This window comes from Lotus japonicus, chromosome 6 (assembly GCF_012489685.1).
Source record: "Lotus japonicus ecotype B-129 chromosome 6, LjGifu_v1.2".
NCBI classification, from domain to species: domain Eukaryota; kingdom Viridiplantae; phylum Streptophyta; class Magnoliopsida; order Fabales; family Fabaceae; genus Lotus; species Lotus japonicus.
Window position 1 is genome coordinate 40,901,347 of NC_080046.1, and position 18,356 is coordinate 40,919,702.

The following is an 18,356-nucleotide window of genomic DNA, read 5'->3' on the forward strand; positions in this document are numbered from 1 at the left end:
CCAAATCCCAAGGAGGGAAAAAACGTCGAATAGGGGAGGAGTCCATGCGAGCAACATCCACGAATGCGTTAGTAGTTTCTGGTGGTATTGCTGCAGCGGGGACCAGTAATGTCATGGGAAATAATACTAGCTTGCAAGATGGAGTGGTTGCTACTAGTTCAAACTATGTAGCTAATCAGCCTCAAATGATCCTCGTGAAAACAGGGACGAGTGTGTCACAGGTTAAGAAGCTGGGTTCTAATGTGGAAGGTCCTTTTTAGCCTTCTGAACATAATATGATCAAAAATTAATCATCTTGATGGTTGGTGCTGGGATTTTTTGTGTATTACTGCTCATGTTATACACAACTAATGTATCAATTCTTTCCTGGAATGTTCGTGGGGGAGCCAATGCCTCATGCAAGAGAAATTTGAAGGAGCTAGTTCGTCGAATGAAACCAGATATTTGTTTCATCTTTGAACCTCGTGCAGTTTGCGCGAATGACAACGTTTTGGCTTCGGCTGGGTTATAAACCTCTAGCAATTAAGGAGGCTCATGGTTTTTCAGGTGGTGTGTGGGCCTTAGGACTTCTTTCTCTTCAGCTACAGGTTGCGGTTGTAGCTTCTCACCGGCAAGCTGGTAGCCTCCGCTTTAGCTCAAATACAGCTTCTTGGGTAGGTACTGGTGTGTACGCTAGCCCCACTCCTTCTCTTCGTTCTGACTTGTGGGAGCATCTTTGTGGGGTTGCTAATCTGGTTCAGGGCCCTTGGGCTTTTCTTGGTGATTTCAATGATGTTTCTAGCGCGACGGAGGTTAGAGGTGGTGCGTTTAGCCCGGCAAGAGCACAGGCTTTTGTTGAGAACTATGAGGCGTGTGGGCTGCTTGATCTGGGAGCCTTTAGACTTTCTTTCACGTGGTACCGTCATGCCCAAGGACGTCGCCCTCTCCATCGCCGTCTTGATCGAGCTCTTGCAAATCTTGATTGGAGGATTGGGTTTCCCCAGGGCTCTATCGAAGTGCTTCCTCGTCAACACTCTGACCATAACACGTTGTTTCTCCGCTGCTGTCCAAGGCGGGAGGCTCTGGTTAACAAGCCTTTTCGGTTTGAGGCCGCCTGGATGGACCATCCTCAGTATCATCAAGTGATTACAGAGGCTTGGAGGAAATGAGCTCCTTGGCTGGTCGCGTCCCTCAAACATGTGCAAGATGATTTAGTTGCTTTTAATAAGAATGTTTTTGGTAACATTTTTATGCGGAAAAGGTTGGTGGCAGTGCGTATAGCTAGCATCCAAGAGAGACTTGAGCAAGTTGATTATGATGTTCTTCTTCGGAGACTTCATGAGTTGCGCAAGGAGCAAGAGGATATCTTGGCACAGGAGGAGATGCTTTGGTACCAGAAATCTCGTGAGAAGTGGGTGAGGTTTGGTGATAGGAATACTGCTTTCTTCTATGCCCAAACAGTTATTCGTCGGAGACGTAATCACATTCAGGGGCTCACCTTGGAGGACGAGACTTGGTGTGCTGATGGAGAGCGTTTGAAGGTTGAGGCCTCCACTTTCTATTCGAACTTGTTTGCAACATGTGAGAATGTTGATCCTTCTTGCATTTCTACCCGTCTTTTGCCGTCCTTCCCTGCTGATGGTAATGGGGATCTTGTGAAGCCAGGCACGAAGGAGGAAGTTTATGAGGCTATCCATCAGATGGGGTCCTTCAAAGCTCCGGGGCCGGATGGGTTCCAGGCTTACTTCTACAAGAAATATTGGGATGTAGTAGGTGATTCTGTTTTTACTTTCGTTCATGATGCTTTTGAGCTTGGTTATTTTGACCCTATTATTTCAAAGACTCTCATTGTCCTGATTCCTAAAGTGGATAACCCCAAATCCTTTAAGGAGTTGAGACCGATAAGTTTGTGTAATGTCCTTCATAAGATGATTTCGAAGATCATGGTGAACAAGATCCGGCATTTTCTCAATGATCTCAGTAGTCCATTTCAGAGCAGTTTTATTCCTGGGAGGAGCACCACGGATAATGCTATTATTCTTCAAGAGGTTGTTCATTCCATGATGAAGACTAATCGCAAGGAGGGCGATGTGATTTTTAAGCTTGTTCTTGAGAAGGCTTATGATCGGCTTGATTGGAGATTTCTTGAGAGCACTTTGGTTGCTTTTGGTTTGCCTGTGAAGTGTATTTGAATCATCATGTTTTGTATCATTTCTGTGTCCCTTTCTGTGCTTTGGAATGGTGATAAGCTTCCTGGTTTTAAACCAAAGCGTGGTCTGAGGCAGGGAGATCCTTTCTCCCCTTATTTGTTTGTTCTTTGTATGGAGAGACTTAATTCTATTATATCGTCGGCGGTTCAAGAAGATTGGTGGAAGCCTGTGATGGTGCGTGGGTCCACTCTCAAGCTCTCCCATCTCCTCTTTGCATATGATCTTCTTTTATTTACTCGTGCTAATGTGGAGCAAGTTACGCTAGCTAAGGACATTCTTGCTAACTTTTGCACAGCGTTAGGGCTTAGGGTGAATGCAGGGAAGTCTAAGGCTATGGACCAGAAAAACCTTTCCCAAGTTATGGAGAGCTGTTTGTCTAAGATCACAGGGGTTAGCTTTTCTCCTAATATCATGAGGTATTTGGGGTTCCCTATTTTCAGCAAGAGGGCAACCTGAGGGGATTTCCAGTTTCTGGTTGACAGAGTGAGCTTTAGGGTGGAATCTTGGAAACACCATCTTCTTAATAGAGCGGGTAGAATGACTCTTGCTCAATCAGTGTTATCTTCGATGTCTACTTACTGTATGCAACACACTTGGATCCCTACTGGTGTTTGTAATGATATTGATGCTGCTATCCGGAGGTTTATTTGGAAGGGATCAAGGAATCATGGTATTCACTTAGTTAACTGGGACACTGTGGCGCAGCCCCGTCATGTGGGTGGGCTAGGTCTTCGCAAGGCTAGAGATCATAATATTGCCCTCCTTGGCAAAAATGTATGGCATATTATTAATGGTGAGGGGAAGCCATGGGTCTCTTTGGTCCGAGAGAAATATGGTGTGCAGAGGAATTTTTGTCTACCTCCATCAAGGGTGGCTCTACTGTTTGGCAGGAAATTCAGAAAGCACGTGAAGTGCTTAAAGAGGGATTCTCTTATAAACTAGGTAATGGGAACTCTTCTTTTTGGTATGATGAGTGGCTTGGTAATTATAAGCTTTGTGATTTGGTTCCAGTGGTGGATATTCACGACCTGCAGATTGCTGTGCGGCATGTCGTTAGTGGTGGGGCATGGGATTTTTCCAGGTTGTACACTAGCTTGCAAAGTGATGTGGTTGAGAGGATCTTGGCGCGAGGTAGCTTGCTTAGTGATGCAGTGCTTGATTGCATGGTGTGGATGTTTGATTCGTCTGGTGTGTATACTGCGTCCTCTGGATATCGATGGTTGATCCAAGAGAGGCAGAGTCAAGTGGCTTTCCCTAGTAGCAACTGGAATTGGATTTGGCGTCTTAAGGGGCCTTTTAAAATTCTGTTCTTGATCTGGTTAGCTGCCATAATGCGTTACTGATGAATCAATTTCGTTTCACTCGTCATATGGGAGCGTCGTTGGTTTGCTCTCGGTGTAACTTGTACCCAGAAATAGTGCTGCATTGTCTCCGGGATTGTTAGTTTGCTCGCCGGATTTGGCTTCGGTTGGGGCTTTCTCCGCGGCATGGTTCTTTCAGTTTGATAGACCCTTGCGACTGGTTTAAGAGAGTGCTTGGTGAGGCGGAGGCGACAACTTTGGCAGCTATTTGGGCGATTTGAACAGTGAGGAATAATGCCCTGTTTGATCAGACGGTGTTGCCAGAGGGGCAGCTTGTTTAGTCCATTCTTGAGCATAAAGCTCTGATTCTTCATGCTTGGCCTCAAGTGCAGCGAGTTGCTCAGCCACGGTTAGTCTTCTGGGTAGCGCCGGGCATGTCTGAGATCGCAGTTAACTGCGATGGTAGCTCGCATGGCAGCCCAGCCCGTTATGGTTTTGGAGGTTTCCTACGGGATTCTCGCGGAAATTGGATTTTTGGCTTCTGGGGTTATCGCGACCAAGCTTCCGTGTTGCATATGGAGCTAGTTGCCATTTTTCATGGGTTAGAGCTCGCTTGGAACTTGGAGCACAAACGTGTGGTGTGTTTTTCAGACTCCTTGCTGGCTATCTCCTTAGTGCGTGCTCCTCCAACACAACACCATACTTTTGCTGTGCTTATTAGCAACATTTGTGTGTTGTTGAAGCGTTCTTGGGTGGCTCGGGTGGAGCATATCCTACGAGAAGGAAATTTTTGTGCTGATTTCTTGGCGAAAGCGGGTGCGCTTCAAGACTCTTCATTCCTCCATCTTCAGAATCCCCTCCCTGGTATGAAGGAGTTGCTTATGGCTTGGGAATTGTGGTAGTTAGACAGTATAGGGTTTTTTTTTGTGTTTGTTTTGTATTTTTGGCTCTCTTTGTATTAAGAATAAAAAAAATTGTTTTGTGGAAGCAGACTCATCCGGGTAATTGTCATGTTTAATAATTATATTTATTTATATTAGTGCTTTATGAAATTTTTTAACAAAAACAATTTATGTATTTTTTACAAGACATTCAAACATTTATAATGTATGGCGGTTTATTTAAATGTCTTACAAAAGTTAGTGATACTTGATGATGGGGGCTGAATTTTTGACGACGCGTGAGCTCCATAATTTATTCTTGCGAATATTATATACATCCTAAAACACAATTATTAGTATTGGCTTTCAAGTTGTTTTTTTAGTATTTGCCTTTATTTTTTGAGAATTCTTGCACATATTCTCACAAGCCCCATTAATTTGGGAATGTTCAGTTTCTATTTTTATTTTATTTTAAAAAATTTATTATGTTCTTTTAGCTACTGATGGATGCTCTTGGTCTCTTGTTGTGGTGCACAGTCTTGAAAAATCTTCCAGCACGGTGATGATGAGCGTTGACACGATAGGGAAAATACCTGCAAATAGGGGAGGAGCCATGATTTTAACCAGACAAGGATCGAGATTGAACAAACTTATGTGCATATGAACATATATGATAGAAAATCACAGTAAAGTCAAAATTATAGTAGACAAAATAAAAAAATTAAGAGAAATTGCTTCTATCCACTTTGATTTTGAGTGATCATGACTTCCTACTCATCGCAGTGTCGAACGAGGAGTACTATTCCCAGGTAGAGGCACTCTTCAACCTCTGCAAACAAACTGATCCTGAAAGCGTATCCTTGAAGCTTGGCCAACTCCTCCACTCCTCGCTTTTCCGATCCTAACGATGTCGAATGAGGAGCGTGTCTTGTTCGCCATCCTCCTCCGCAAGCAGTTCACTCGCAATGCCTCCTACATCTGGTCGTGCCTTTCCCTGTCAGCGCCTCTCCTCAATTCAAACACCAAATCCATCTCCAAGAACCTCTGTAACACCATCCCCAAGCTCACCTCCATCATCGTCCCTGATAAGGGTGGCTGTTGTTCCTATTCCAACGTGTTTCCTCCGATTCTCTTAAACTTCAAGAGTTCGTTGTTCATGTCCCAAAGTATTTTCATAACTGAAAGTTGTTAGACTAATTTCCCACTTTAATGTTAGGGCACTAAGCTGTAGGATGCTAATCAATAAAAAAAATTTCATTTGCAAAGGTTGAGAATTGAATCTCCAACTACTTAATTAAAGGACGAAAAACTGAAATATTCACATCAACACATGCAATTGAACAAATGTGCTTGGCCAAATTAATTTGAAGAATGTTATACTTTAAATTTAACAAAGTATTGATATAGTCTTATTTCATAAATGTTGTATATCACTATCCAATCCTATCGAAATGTTATATCCCGGTAAATATATAATTTACCTAAGACATCAATGAAGATGTCGTTGTCTTTTAGACTTTTTTGGACCGCCCTACAAAATATGTTGTAACACGTAGACGTAGTCATGTTTCTAATTATGAAATTCGATCGTTCAAAGTTGAGAACATGGAAGGCTCTTGCTAATAATGTAGGGTACTATTTAACAATAGAAACAAACAACTACATGAGATGAAGAAGAAAGCCACTTAAGGTTGCCACATGGGAGGCCATACGCCATATACCTTACTTTTCAATCTCTTACACACTCAATATTCAACAACATCAGGTCATCAACATGATATCAGTGTATTAAGGTTATAAGAAGGAAAATGGTATCAGGTGTGGCAAAATCTTCTTTGACAGTTTTTTTTATTCATTGAAAAACCTTATTTCGACATTCTTCAAATAAGTATGTGCATAGAAATTAGTCTAAATTTTAAATCATCACATTTCATAATATTTATATTTTTTTTATTACAAGAGAAAAGTTTCATCACATTTATATTTAATTCAAAATAGATTGAAAAAAATGATGATGCACCGATGATGTAAATTTTTTTTACACCGTCAATCAGTTAATGAAATTAAATAAAAAGAGAGATTTTCTCACATCCTTGAAATCTGATTAGTTGATGGTGTAAAAAAACTTTACATCATCAGTGCTTAAAATTAAACTCAAATAGATTATTTTTTATTCCAATTGATGCATAATGCAGGTCAATATTAAATGTTAAAAAATTAGAATCAGTTGAGATTTTTCATTGCTATAATATTGAGATATTACATATTTATTATAATAATTTTTTTTGAAAAAAATATTTATTATAATATTAATATTAATAGGATGTGATTATATACGATTTATATTATTGTTTCCTTATTAATGATGAGTAGATATTTCAAAAAAAATGATGAGTAGATTATTTCTTTATTTAGATGTATTTTTTTTATTTCATTTACTAATTTAATTAACATTTTAAATAGATATACTATCAATTAAAATTGCTAGTATTTATTACTTTTGAATTGAATATTCAATCAATTAAAATTGTTAGCAAACTTACCCAAAATATAAAATATCATGACTACCCAACAAAACATGTGGCATATCCTTTATGGAAAACAACAATATAAAATTTCCTTATCTTTGGTTGATTTGTTGTTGTTTTTAACAGTTTCCCACTTTTTTTCTTTGCAATGTTGACCCCTCAAGTTCCTACACACACATGAAGTTCCTACAAAGTCCAAAACAACCTCCACCTTCTCCATTGCTTTGAGCCTTTCCTTTCTCACAGAGGCAAGCACAGGAGAAAACAAAGCTTGCATTTGTACAAGGGTTTGGCACTACCCTTCTGCCTAACCTTCCTTTTCTGTCTCCAACCCCCTATTGGTCAATCAATCAGATTTAATATTCTTTTGGCTTGTACCTAGTTGGGGTAGTAGTATAAACTTTAAAGGATCTTGTTTTCAAAACCCAGTTGCAGATTTCCCTTTTTTTCAGTATAGAGTTGCTTGAGAAGTGAATAAGAAGATGGGTGTTGGAAATCAGGAGGCAATCAAGCAGTTGCAGACCCTGATGGAAAATGGTGTGAAACTGTGAATCAGATGTTTGAATTCAACTTGCATTCTTTTGTGATTCCATGATCTCTGATGATCACTGACAAAACTTCTATTTTTTTTTTGCTGTTTCTTGTTGCAGTGGATGAGCAGCAGAAGAACACATTCCAGGTTTGGCTTTTAATTTTTTTTTTTTGCTTGATCTTGGGTGTTCAGAAAAATATTAGGATAAAGAGTCCATTGAAATTCTGATTGATGATCTGAAATCTGATTTGATAAAAGTTTTTTTTTTTGTAATCTTATATTTTTTTAATTAAAAAATAGAGAATATGCCCAAAAGTTAGATTTTGCTGCCAAATTGATCTGGATCACTGGTACCTTCATAGTTGCTGAAAAATTGTTGAGTGCAATCGGTCTTTTCTTTGAGAAAATGTTGCTGAATTGACTTATTAATTATTATGGACCAATATAAGGAAGGGTCTTTCAATTTTTTCTCCTCTTACTATTCATTAAATCTTTAGATTTTGATATTTTTTTATGCTATTGGTGCATCATGGTTATGTGATCCTTTGCAGACTAGTGAGAATAAATAGTTTGGTGTAGTTTTTCTATCTGCAATCATGTGTGTTTTGTTTTTTTTTTTCTGAAAAGTGTTTCTCTTTAAATTTCAGATTATGCACCAGGGCTATGCAAATGAAACATTAGCAAGGTTTCTCAACGCTAGGGACTGGAATGTTGCCAAAGCCCATAAAATGGTTAGTTAGATCTGTTATGTTTAGTAAAAAAAAATTAGTTGGAATTTCAGCCAAGTTTTTAAATGCTCTTAGCATTACTCGAGTCTTGATCTTTGTATATTTATACTTTGCTGACAGTTTAATTTTTAAACTGTTGCAGTTAATTGATTGTATACACTGGAGAGTGGAAAATGAGATTGACAAAGTTTTAGAGGTGAGTTCCCTTATTATGGAATTACTTTCTGACTTTATATGCTTTTCCGGTTATCTTTTCATGAAACTTCTTTGCAGAATTTGTCATTCTGTGACCTCATGACTCTGGAAAGTCTTGAATCTAAGATTTATGGAAGTCAAAGTGTCTCATGAAAACCTCATTTACAACTTATGTTAGATTTGATTATTTAAAGCTGTGAATAGTTTGTCTCTTCATGTGTGTGAATAGTTTCCCATTCACAAAGGGCTTCCCCTTTCTACAACAAAGCGAATGTGAGCTCCCAGATGATAACAAATCAGAATGAATCTTCTACTCCCATTCTACCATATAAGCTAACCCCCTAACGAAACCTGTGTCCTATTATGAGCCCATAAGTTCAAAATTTTGTTTGTTCTTAATGTTTATACTCTGTATGAAGTTATTCATTTTAGTGCCAAGTGTATGGGAGTTTAGGTAAAATCACTCTACATATGAGATTCACCTGTATTGGACATCCTTTCCTATTCTTATTCGTATATCAATTTCATCACACTTTTATCATAAAATAGATGTGTATTGTTTTTCTCAATCAGATATAGTGGTGAATTTTCTCTCTTTTGTGTAACAGAAGCCTATCCCTGTGGATTTGTACAGAGCTGTGCGAGATTCTCAACTCATAGGAATTTCAGGTTACTCGAATGAGGTACTAGTGTTTTTTTATGGATCTTATATGAGCTTTTGATATCTAAGATCAAGTAGGTTTTATATTCATCCTCCTTCATGGCTCTTCCCTTCCCTGACTTCATCCTGCATGGATGATGTTATTATAATAAGAAATATCAAAGGACATCCTTATAGATCATCTGAAATGCTCTTATTCCTATCAGGATATAATTTTGTATTTCTTTCATTTTGAATGAATTGTAACAGGGTCTACCAGTCATTGCTGTGGGTGTTGGGCTCAGTACATATGACAAAGCATCTGTAAGGATCTCATACCATCTCTTTTCATCCAATCTTAACATATGTGATACATAAACTGCACCAGTTCTCAGTTTCTTAGAAACTTTAGCACATCATAAGGTTTCTGCATGAGACATTAATAATTGCGCGTCTCTGCATGAATGCTTCATCATTAATGCCTCTTGTTGTCTGTCTATATTCTTCAATGTAGCATCTAAGCTTAAAATTATCTATTTGGTATTAAATTGCATGTCCTTCTTGTTCAGGACAAACACTATATACAGTCACACATCCAAATTAATGAATATAGAGATCGTGTGGTCTTGGTGAGTACCTTACTGTTTGATCATTCTTATAAATTCTCTTATGCCTCGCTTGCTAATTTTAAGATCTTATTTTAGCCAACAGCTACAAAGAAGCATGGACGATACATTGGCACCTGTGTGAAAGTCTTGGATATGTCTGGTTTAAAATTCTCAGCACTGAATCAATTGAGGGTATGACAGTTATTTAGGAAAATGTATTGCTTTTTTAACTTCTCTCTTTTGCTTCGTATTTTAAACTTATGAAATTCCCTTGTCTTGTATTCATTGTCATCAATGCTAATGCCATTGGACTCCTCTCTTATGCAGCTTCTGACTGCTATATCTACAGTAGATGACTTGAACTACCCAGAAAAGACAGACACATACTATATAGTTAATGCACCATATGTTTTCTCAGCATGTTGGAAGGTTAGTGCAAGTCTTAGTGTCTGGAGAATTTGGACTAATTCACATCCTTAATTTCATAAACATCATTGAAAGTCCAATTATAACTTCTGTAATCTTTTTATTTAACAATTGGAAGGTTGTGAAGCCTCTTTTGCAAGAAAGAACAAGGAGGAAAATCCAGGTGCTGCAAGGTTCCGGGAAGGAGGAATTACTGAAGGTAAACATCAACATTATCTTCAAGTGCCTCCTTGATGACTGCATCATTATTGTTTGCTAGTTTTTAGTTCAATGCTGCCAAATTACTAGGCTAGCAAAGATGCCAATATTTAATTTTAGCTTGTCATTTTATGAAATATGAAATAAGATTTGTGAATTTTCTTTGTAACTGGTTAGTGGTTGGAGAAGTCTTAATAACAGTGGATCAGATTAGTTTGGTCTCATACCTCTACGTCGTGGAGGATGTGGTCTATCACTAATTAATTAATTATTCTTGCTGTTAAGAATCTTATCTCACATGATGCTGATTGAGTTTGAGATGAACATGACCAAATCAAAATTTATTCCATTCTTTCTAGATTGGTTGCTACAAGAGACATTTGACATACTCAACGGTTCTTTTAAAACTTGTGTGCAGATAATGGACTATGCATCCCTCCCACACTTTTGCAGAAAAGAAAATTCCAGGTCATCCCGACATCACGCTGCAGAAACAAACACCGACAATTGTTTCTCCTTTAATCATGTCTTCCATCAACAACTCTATAACTTCATCAAGAAGCAAGCTATGATTATGCAGTCCATATCACCAGTCAGACAGGGGTCTTTCTATGTAGACATACCTGAGCCAGATCCTGATGATGCCAAAATAGCCAAGACCATAGAAGCTGAGCTCCACAAATTGGAAAATCAGAATGGCTTTACCAACTCACTAAATGGTCTTGCTATTAATGGGCACTGAAAGCTAGTTCAACTGTTTTCAGTCACCTTAAGACTTCTGAGTTCTGAGCCACTTTTATTCCTTGACTTCTTACTGATATCTTTTGGATAAGGAGGGTATACTTGTTCTCTATAAGGGTTATACCCAGGTATTAGATGTAATATTGGAATTTTGCATCAACTAGATGCAAATTTCACCATACAGAAACCTTAATCTAATTTCTATAACTACTATGAGATGAGCATATGATAATATTTGATAGAAATGGCATCATGTTATAACCTCTATAACTATCAAGGTGCATTGTTACATGTCAATTGTCATACTTGTAGCGTATTTGAATCAACTTTTTTTCCTCAGAATCAATCCTGAAACTCAGAAGCTTGTTTCAGAATTGATTTTGGCTTTAGAAAGATTTCAAACATGCACGACACCATGTTTACCAGACAAATAAATGAATGCACAGCACCAACTTCAAAACCCTTATGAGTTGTTAGAACTAATGAACATAACCACTGGTTCAAGTAGCCTTCCTTATTTAGGTCAAGGTAAACTCTAATGATTAGTTTGATCACAAACTGATTTTTTCTCCTTTACCAAAATCAAATTTAAATAAGTGAGACATGCACTATTTTTAACTCGTACTAATTGAGTGTTGAACCACGAGTAAGCGTAAACTATAGTGATGTTGGTCTCAACATTTGAGCTTCAAGGACACCTTCAGGAGAAAATGGGGTATAAATGTATAAGTCAATGAATCAAGTCTAAATTTGTGATTGTAGAATATATCACTATAATTATAGAAAGGTTATATCCTTTTTATTTAGTAAAAAGAGAATAATAGAGTTTTACTTTTAATTAAAAAAAGAAATAAAAACTTTATAACTGGATTTTTCATTGCATGAATAATATAAATGTTAAAAATATAACATAATTTAAAGAGATATTTTTAAATAAAATTGCACAATTTATAATTTTAAGTATGAATGAATTGTTGTAAATTGTTTTGCATATAAATTGTTAATAAAATATGAAGTATGCCAAATTTTGTAGTTAAATTTTATATTTTTATTATTTTAGATGGTGTATTCTAAACTTGCGTGTTTTTTAGTTGTCCAACACAAACACATACACACCACATATTAAATTTCCTTACATTATTGATTATTGTGATAGAAATCCAATAGCACTAAAGCATAACAAAAATCTCTTCTTTCTATAAAAATCATTTATATTAAAAATGAAAAGAAGTGATGAAATACTAACTTCAAAGGTTTTCTTAAAAAAATAAATATATGGAATGATATTGTCAAACAAGATATAAAATTTCCTAACTCTTAAATTATGGTGTTGAAGTTTCTATTAATCATCTATATTAGATTAAAATTAAAACACTATTATGAGTGACAATTAACCTAATTATAACTTCGAACATTTTACCATATACGTGCGATAAAAGATAGTGTTTTCATTAGCAAAAAAAAAACAAGATAGTGTTTTCACTTAATTTGTTCCCTCCCTTGCATTGGAAGAGTTAAACCTACCACACACGAAAGCTTAGTATCAACAGAAAAATACCACTAGATTTTAATCTTACTACTAGTTCCATTTACATGAAGCTTCCCCCCATTTGTAATCAAAACTATTAACACCACACAATTCTTTCCTTCAAACAGACTACACTACATAAACAAAATCTGATCAAATTTCTTAGCTGCACACAGATCCATTTTTTCTCTCACCAATTCAGGAACTTCACAAACTACTCCAAGTTTCAAATTTCATACAGGATTTTCACCAGGCAGATAAGAAGGAGATCCACCCTCAACCTGATTTTTCTTCCTGTGGAAAATACCGCTGATATTAGGCAAGAGAACTTTCTTTGAAACTGAAACCTTCTCCTTTTCAAACTTCTTGACCTCCACTGTTGTATGAGGAGGATTCTGCTTTTGAATCATATAGTGCTGAGGAGATGCTTGAGGCGACCTCTGTGTTTCAGCCAATATTCGAGATGCAGCTTCTGCTGCCTTTTTCTGCTCCCGCTCGCGCCACCTTCGAAGCTCACCCTCCACTGCCCTCTTTGCTGCTTCAGCCATCTCAGCCTTTTTCAAGGCCTCCTGTGTCGCAGTCTTCATATAGTCAATCTCCTTCTGAGTTGTCTCCAACCTTTTGATAGACTCATTTTCACTAGCCCTCACAGCTTCAACCTGAGCCTTGGCAGCAGCGACTTTCATGTCGGCTAATTTATCAGACTCCTCAACTTTCCGATTTAGTGCCTCAAATTCCTCCTTCGAGATTGTAATTACAGCACCAGATTCAGATGTTGACGAGCGTGCAGCGATAGCCCTTTCAGATAATGCCGTAATCTGGTTGAGAGCACCAGCCTCAGCTGCTTTGGCTTCTTCTGCTTCTTCAAGTGCTACTTTAAGGTTTTTCTCCACATCTTCTAATGCAAGTTTGGTAACTTCTGCTTCCTTCTTCAATTCGGCTGTCTTGTTCTTCATATCTTCTACTTCCCGCCGTGCATTTTCAGTTTCAGCTGTCAGCTGACTCAGCGTCAAGATCATCTCCTCAGTTGCACCTCTAACTTTGGATTCTTCTGCCAAGCAGGCTTCAAGCTCAGACTTACTTTTGCGAAGCTTGACATGCAGATTACCAACAATGGATTCAGTTTCAGCTTCTTTCTCCTTTAATTCAGAATGTTCTCTCTTTACATTTTCTAGTTCCACCTTAAGAGTTTCCACCAGGCTTCTAAGAGAGTTTTCCTCATCTGCTACTTTCTGCAGTGAGTCCTTAGCACCATCAAGTTCTGAAGTGATACTTTTCACAGAGTCCAAGTCGGACGTCCTTTTACTTTCCATTTGCTTTTGCAGAGCTCCAATTTCATTCTCTATCTCGGCCAGCTGTACTTCAAGATTTTTGGTAAGCTCAGGATTGAATTCTGTTCTCAAAGCTATTAACTTCTTAGCAGATTGTTCAAGGGTAGCTTTATATGATTGTCTTAGAACATCTTTCTCAGCTAATATTGTCGCTTGTTGTTGCTGTGCTTCCACAGATGCAAGCTTCGCTTGCTCAATTGACTCCTTTACGGCTGAAATTTCTTTAGACAGCTCAGCCATTCTTTCTGTATTTTCCTTCATTGCTCCTTGAGCTTCTGCAGCTTGCTTGAAAGCAGACAACTTTGCATCCAAGGATGACTCATACTCCTGACGAGTCTTCCTCAGTTCTTGCTTTGCAGCATCAAGTTCTGTCATCACAGATGCATACCTTTTAACTGCAGTTTCTAACTCTTCTTTCCAAGCACCATTAGTTCCATCCGGGTCACCATATTTTTCTTCTGTAAGTTGTTTTGTCTGACATTTTGCAGCCTCTGTTGCCTTGATTGCTAACTCCCTAGATTCACTGATAACTTTTAGCTTTTGTGTCAGATCGTCAACCGTCCTTTGAGCCCTTTCAAGCTCCACAAGAGCTTGAGCCTTGGTAGTTTCAGCATTCTTTACTTGATCCTTTAACTTGTTCAGCTCCTTTTGCACTACATGAAGTTCTGTCTCCTTGGCCAAAACTCTCTAGTGAAAGAACAAACACGTATAAATTACAAAGCCAAACAGATTAAGCACATTCAAATCTAACCTTGGAAGAAGGAAATAGGAAATTAAAATTAATCAGATAACCTATAGTTCAGTGGTCAGAACAGCCTGTAAGATTATATTTCAGGGCCTGTTTGGTTTAAGTGTTTTCTGTTTCCACATTTTTTATCTTATTAATGACGACAAATCATCACATTGTTTTCACCTTATTTTTTGTTTTTTAAGATGTTAGAAATATAATTAAGTTGTTCTTGTGCCGTCACCAAATAGCTAATGCTTTTGGAATAGTTGGTTCATGACATAATATTAGAAGCTCTATCACCAAGTGCTATGGAGTTCGATCTTCGTTACCCCACTGTTCCAATAAAAAGTAAATTTTAGCACAACGTCAATGGACATGTGCATTGCTAACACCTCTAGCCCAGTGGGCTCTTGCAAGAGGGGACATGTTAGAAATATAATATAAAATCATTCACGTGTCTTTACTAAACAACTTAAACTTTCGGGTAGTTGGTTCAAACAAAAGATAATACAAGCTAACAAAACAGCAAAATGTTGGTGTTTATTAGTGAAAGCAGAAGAGATTTCCATAAACCAGAGGCACCCTTAAGTTTTGTGGCATCCGATTAAAAAATAGATTCCTACTGCAATTTTATTATTTAATATGGAAAACATGGGAAGAAAATCAGACAATATAATAGTGTGAAAGTTTAAGTAAACTAGGTAACTAGCTTCAACGCATGCTATTGAAACAGTTACCACTTGATGAAATTTACAGCATGCATTATGCAACTTTGTTCTTGAATAAAGTTGAAGAAGCACAACATCATACAAGGGTGCCTCCTTTTTTGCAAGGGTGCCTCCTTGCAAAATGGGAAGAAAATCAGACAATATTTAGTTTAAGTATACTAGGTAACTAGATTTAACGCATGCTATTGAAACAGTTACCACTTAATGAAATTTACAGCATGCATTATGCAACTTTCAAAATAGTTTTCCAACATTGCAAGGGAATTGTAGTTGAAAACAACTATGACTACTAAACTGACAATTACCTCAGCAGAATACGGTTTTGACTTCTTATACATAGGTTTTTCACCAGAAAAAGCACCTTCACCAAATAGAGACACAGCATCTTTAACAGACTGAAAAGGTGGGCTAGTGTCAATCTCTCCAACCTCTGGTTTTGGATTGGGAGAGTCAGTAGAAGTTTGCTTGATTCTTGCTACCATTGTGTGCTATATCTAAATACTAAGGACTTTGAAGCCAAGTATCCAATTCCAACCTGATATAAACATGATAGGAAAAAAAGTTATTATCATCATGCACTATTAATTATGCATATCCAACTTAAAACAATCCCATATTTCAAAAATCTCTTTTCAAACATCCAGAAAGACCACCACCAAGTAAGTTAAAGAAACAAAACTACAGATACCCAATAACTGTTTACACTGACTTTGTGGGAGACAAAGGATCATTCTCCCACCAAGGGAAAACTGATACTTGTGCAGTGTCAATACTCAATATAGATATGATAGGAATAATGTATAATCCGTAATCCTACTGGCCTTTGGGTCGATAGACAGTAAGATTCTCTCTGAAAGCACCGCTTTGACCTATCAGTAAACATTAAATTAAGTTTCCACACTCTCCAAGATTCCAGAATATCATCCAGCAAGTAAAAACCATTAAAAACTGCATACTCATCACAAAACGGGAACTTCTGTCCACGCAACACCCCTCACATGCATAAAGCCACCAAAGAATCAATTACATTTTAGCTCTATATACATCTTAAGACTCAGACTTCGAAAACCCATACCATAAAATGAGTTGGAAATTTCAGGAGCTTTCTGTTGTGCAAATAGGTTCCAAAAATCAAAATGCAAAAAAATTGCAGGCAACTCAAATTAGGCATGTAAAAATAGTACCAACAAAACACCACAAATTCCACCATGCCAAAGCACTGCCTTCAGAACAAAAAAGAACACCAACCAATCAAAATATAATAAATATTAAAAAATGAACTTAATTTTCCAAAACTCGAATAGAAACTTTCCGGCACCCACAAGTCACAGGTCACAATCACACACAGCAGAGTGAAGAACACTGCAAATTAGAAGTCATTCAGCACAAAACAACAAGCCGGTCAAAACAACAGTAAACATCATCAAACAAACCTCAAATTGAAACAGCGACCAACAAAGCAAAAACAGCAACCAACAACACACACACACACACACACACACACACACACACACACACACAAAAAAAAAAAAACACTAGAAAGTAGCATCTTCAGACAATTCCTCAACAAAAAAAAAACCCAGAAAGAAAATCCAAAATACTCCAAAACCCAGAATCTCAAAACCACTAAAGTTTCCAACTTCAACAGAATCATCAACAAAATCCATTAAAATAGAAACTCACCTCTCAAGGCTTCCTCTATATAAATCTGATTCGTGAAGAATTTGAAGACAGTGAGAAATTCCCGGGAGTTGAATCTGAAGAGAACAAGAGAGAGAGAGAGAGAGAGGACGTGTTAGAGAGAGAAAGTGATAGATAGGTTTGATTTGAAAATTCAGGAACCTGTTCAAGACAAATTTGGAGTGTATCAGGAAAAAGCCGAGGAGATGAGAGTCAGGGATCAGGTATAGCCGATTCTATTGCATTATGTTTTGGGAAATGACGTTTCTGTCCTTAGTAATGCTTTTGTGTAGGGTCATCCACCCGCCGGCCCGTGGTTTCAGTCGGATTCGAGCTAAAACTAAAATAGTCGATTTTGTCAGGAGAAAACATCATCAAAATACAAGAATCACGATCGATTGACTGATTAGTAACTACGAGTTTTACAAACGGATCACGACTTTATCAGGTGGGTCGTGGGTCGAGTTTCAATTAGCCATTTATCTTTGTGTGAGAAAAGGGTGAGAGTTTACAACAAAAGTGGGTATGCCACGTCATCAGGAGCACCGTCCAGGATAACACTCGTGGATGATGTGGAGGACCATAAACAAGGGAAATGAAAAAGATGTACTACTAGATGGTGAGAGAAAGAGAGAGAGATACTAGACAGCAAAAGGGCAAGTCAGGTCCTGCATTTTTGTTTTCCCCCTTATTTCACTATATTTGTCTCCAATAATTGCGAAAAATAATTAATGTAGGAAACTAAAGATGGATATATAGAGCTAATATAGTTATTACACCGCCATAGATTTCGTGATATGGATGGAAAATGATATTACACACTTCTCCACACTAAAGACATATAGAAATAAAAGAGAGAAAGAAACTAGCAATATGATAAATGATATGATAAAATAAATGAAAGAGATATAAAGAAAACAGGGTCGTGTATAGACTTTTTGTGGCCTAAAGCGAAAGTATTAAAGTAATTTTTTTAACAATAATCTTAAAGAGACATAATATATCATACAATTACAAATTATCAATTTTTTAGTTTTTTTAACGCTGCGAAATCATTTATCATCGTTTTTATAATCAAGCAATTCTAACATTTTACTTTCCATAAATAAAATATCTAACTCATTCAATCCATCTCGAACATTATTGACCTTACATATGATTTAAACAATTTTAAAAATACTTTAAAAAACTTCTTTAAGTAGTAGTATAAAAAGTAAAAACTATATATATCTCAATTTTAAAAAACTATAGATATATAAAACATAAAAAATACAAACAAATTAGAAAATGTAAATTTGCTAATACAAATCATTACTACTACTATTAACAACTGTCAAAATTGCACTTCTCATGTAATTAATATGACATGATTTTTTATTATTGCATTACCTC

General features: G+C 37.1%; 3 protein-coding genes across 3 annotated transcripts; 2 read left to right on the forward strand and 1 right to left on the reverse strand.

The window, feature by feature from the left end:
* The first annotated feature begins 479 nt into the window (after positions 1 to 479).
* Positions 480 to 1,148, forward strand: LOC130725310 (uncharacterized). The gene has a single exon (XM_057576552.1). The coding sequence runs from the start codon at positions 480 to 482 to the stop codon at positions 1,146 to 1,148; it is 669 nt and encodes a 222-aa protein (XP_057432535.1).
* Positions 1,149 to 7,029: 5,881 nt separating this feature from the next.
* Positions 7,030 to 11,212, forward strand: LOC130724078 (SEC14 cytosolic factor). The gene is made up of 11 exons (XM_057575248.1): positions 7,030 to 7,436; positions 7,550 to 7,578; positions 8,079 to 8,162; positions 8,302 to 8,355; positions 8,963 to 9,037; positions 9,265 to 9,318; positions 9,564 to 9,623; positions 9,699 to 9,794; positions 9,930 to 10,031; positions 10,147 to 10,227; positions 10,645 to 11,212. Exons 1-11 carry the CDS (start codon positions 7,382 to 7,384, stop codon positions 10,966 to 10,968), a joined length of 1,014 nt encoding a protein of 337 aa, XP_057431231.1. The 5' UTR covers positions 7,030 to 7,381; the 3' UTR covers positions 10,969 to 11,212.
* A 1,298-nt stretch (positions 11,213 to 12,510) lies between these two features.
* Positions 12,511 to 17,159, reverse strand: LOC130722606 (WEB family protein At5g55860). The gene is made up of 3 exons (XM_057573385.1): positions 16,968 to 17,159; positions 15,590 to 15,819; positions 12,511 to 14,513 (listed from the first exon to the last, which is right to left on the reverse strand). The coding sequence occupies exons 2-3, from the start codon at positions 15,764 to 15,766 to the stop codon at positions 12,729 to 12,731; spliced, it is 1,962 nt and encodes a 653-aa protein (XP_057429368.1). The 5' UTR covers positions 15,767 to 15,819; positions 16,968 to 17,159; the 3' UTR covers positions 12,511 to 12,728.
* Positions 17,160 to 18,356: the final 1,197 nt, after the last annotated feature.

Coding starts and splice junctions, on each gene's coding strand:
- LOC130725310 (XM_057576552.1), top strand. CDS start 480: ATGACAACGTTTTGGCTTCGGCTGGGTTATAAACCTCTAGCAATTAAG.
- LOC130724078 (XM_057575248.1), top strand. CDS start 7,382: ATGGGTGTTGGAAATCAGGAGGCAATCAAGCAGTTGCAGACCCTGATG. Junction 7,437..7,549: donor GCAGACCCTGATGGAAAATG/GTGTGAAACTGT, acceptor TTCTTGTTGCAG/TGGATGAGCAGCAGAAGAAC. Junction 10,228..10,644: donor GGAAGGAGGAATTACTGAAG/GTAAACATCAAC, acceptor ACTTGTGTGCAG/ATAATGGACTATGCATCCCT.
- LOC130722606 (XM_057573385.1), bottom strand. CDS start 15,766: ATGGTAGCAAGAATCAAGCAAACTTCTACTGACTCTCCCAATCCAAAA. Junction 14,514..15,589: donor CAAAACCGTATTCTGCTGAG/GTAATTGTCAGT, acceptor TTCTTTCACTAG/AGAGTTTTGGCCAAGGAGAC.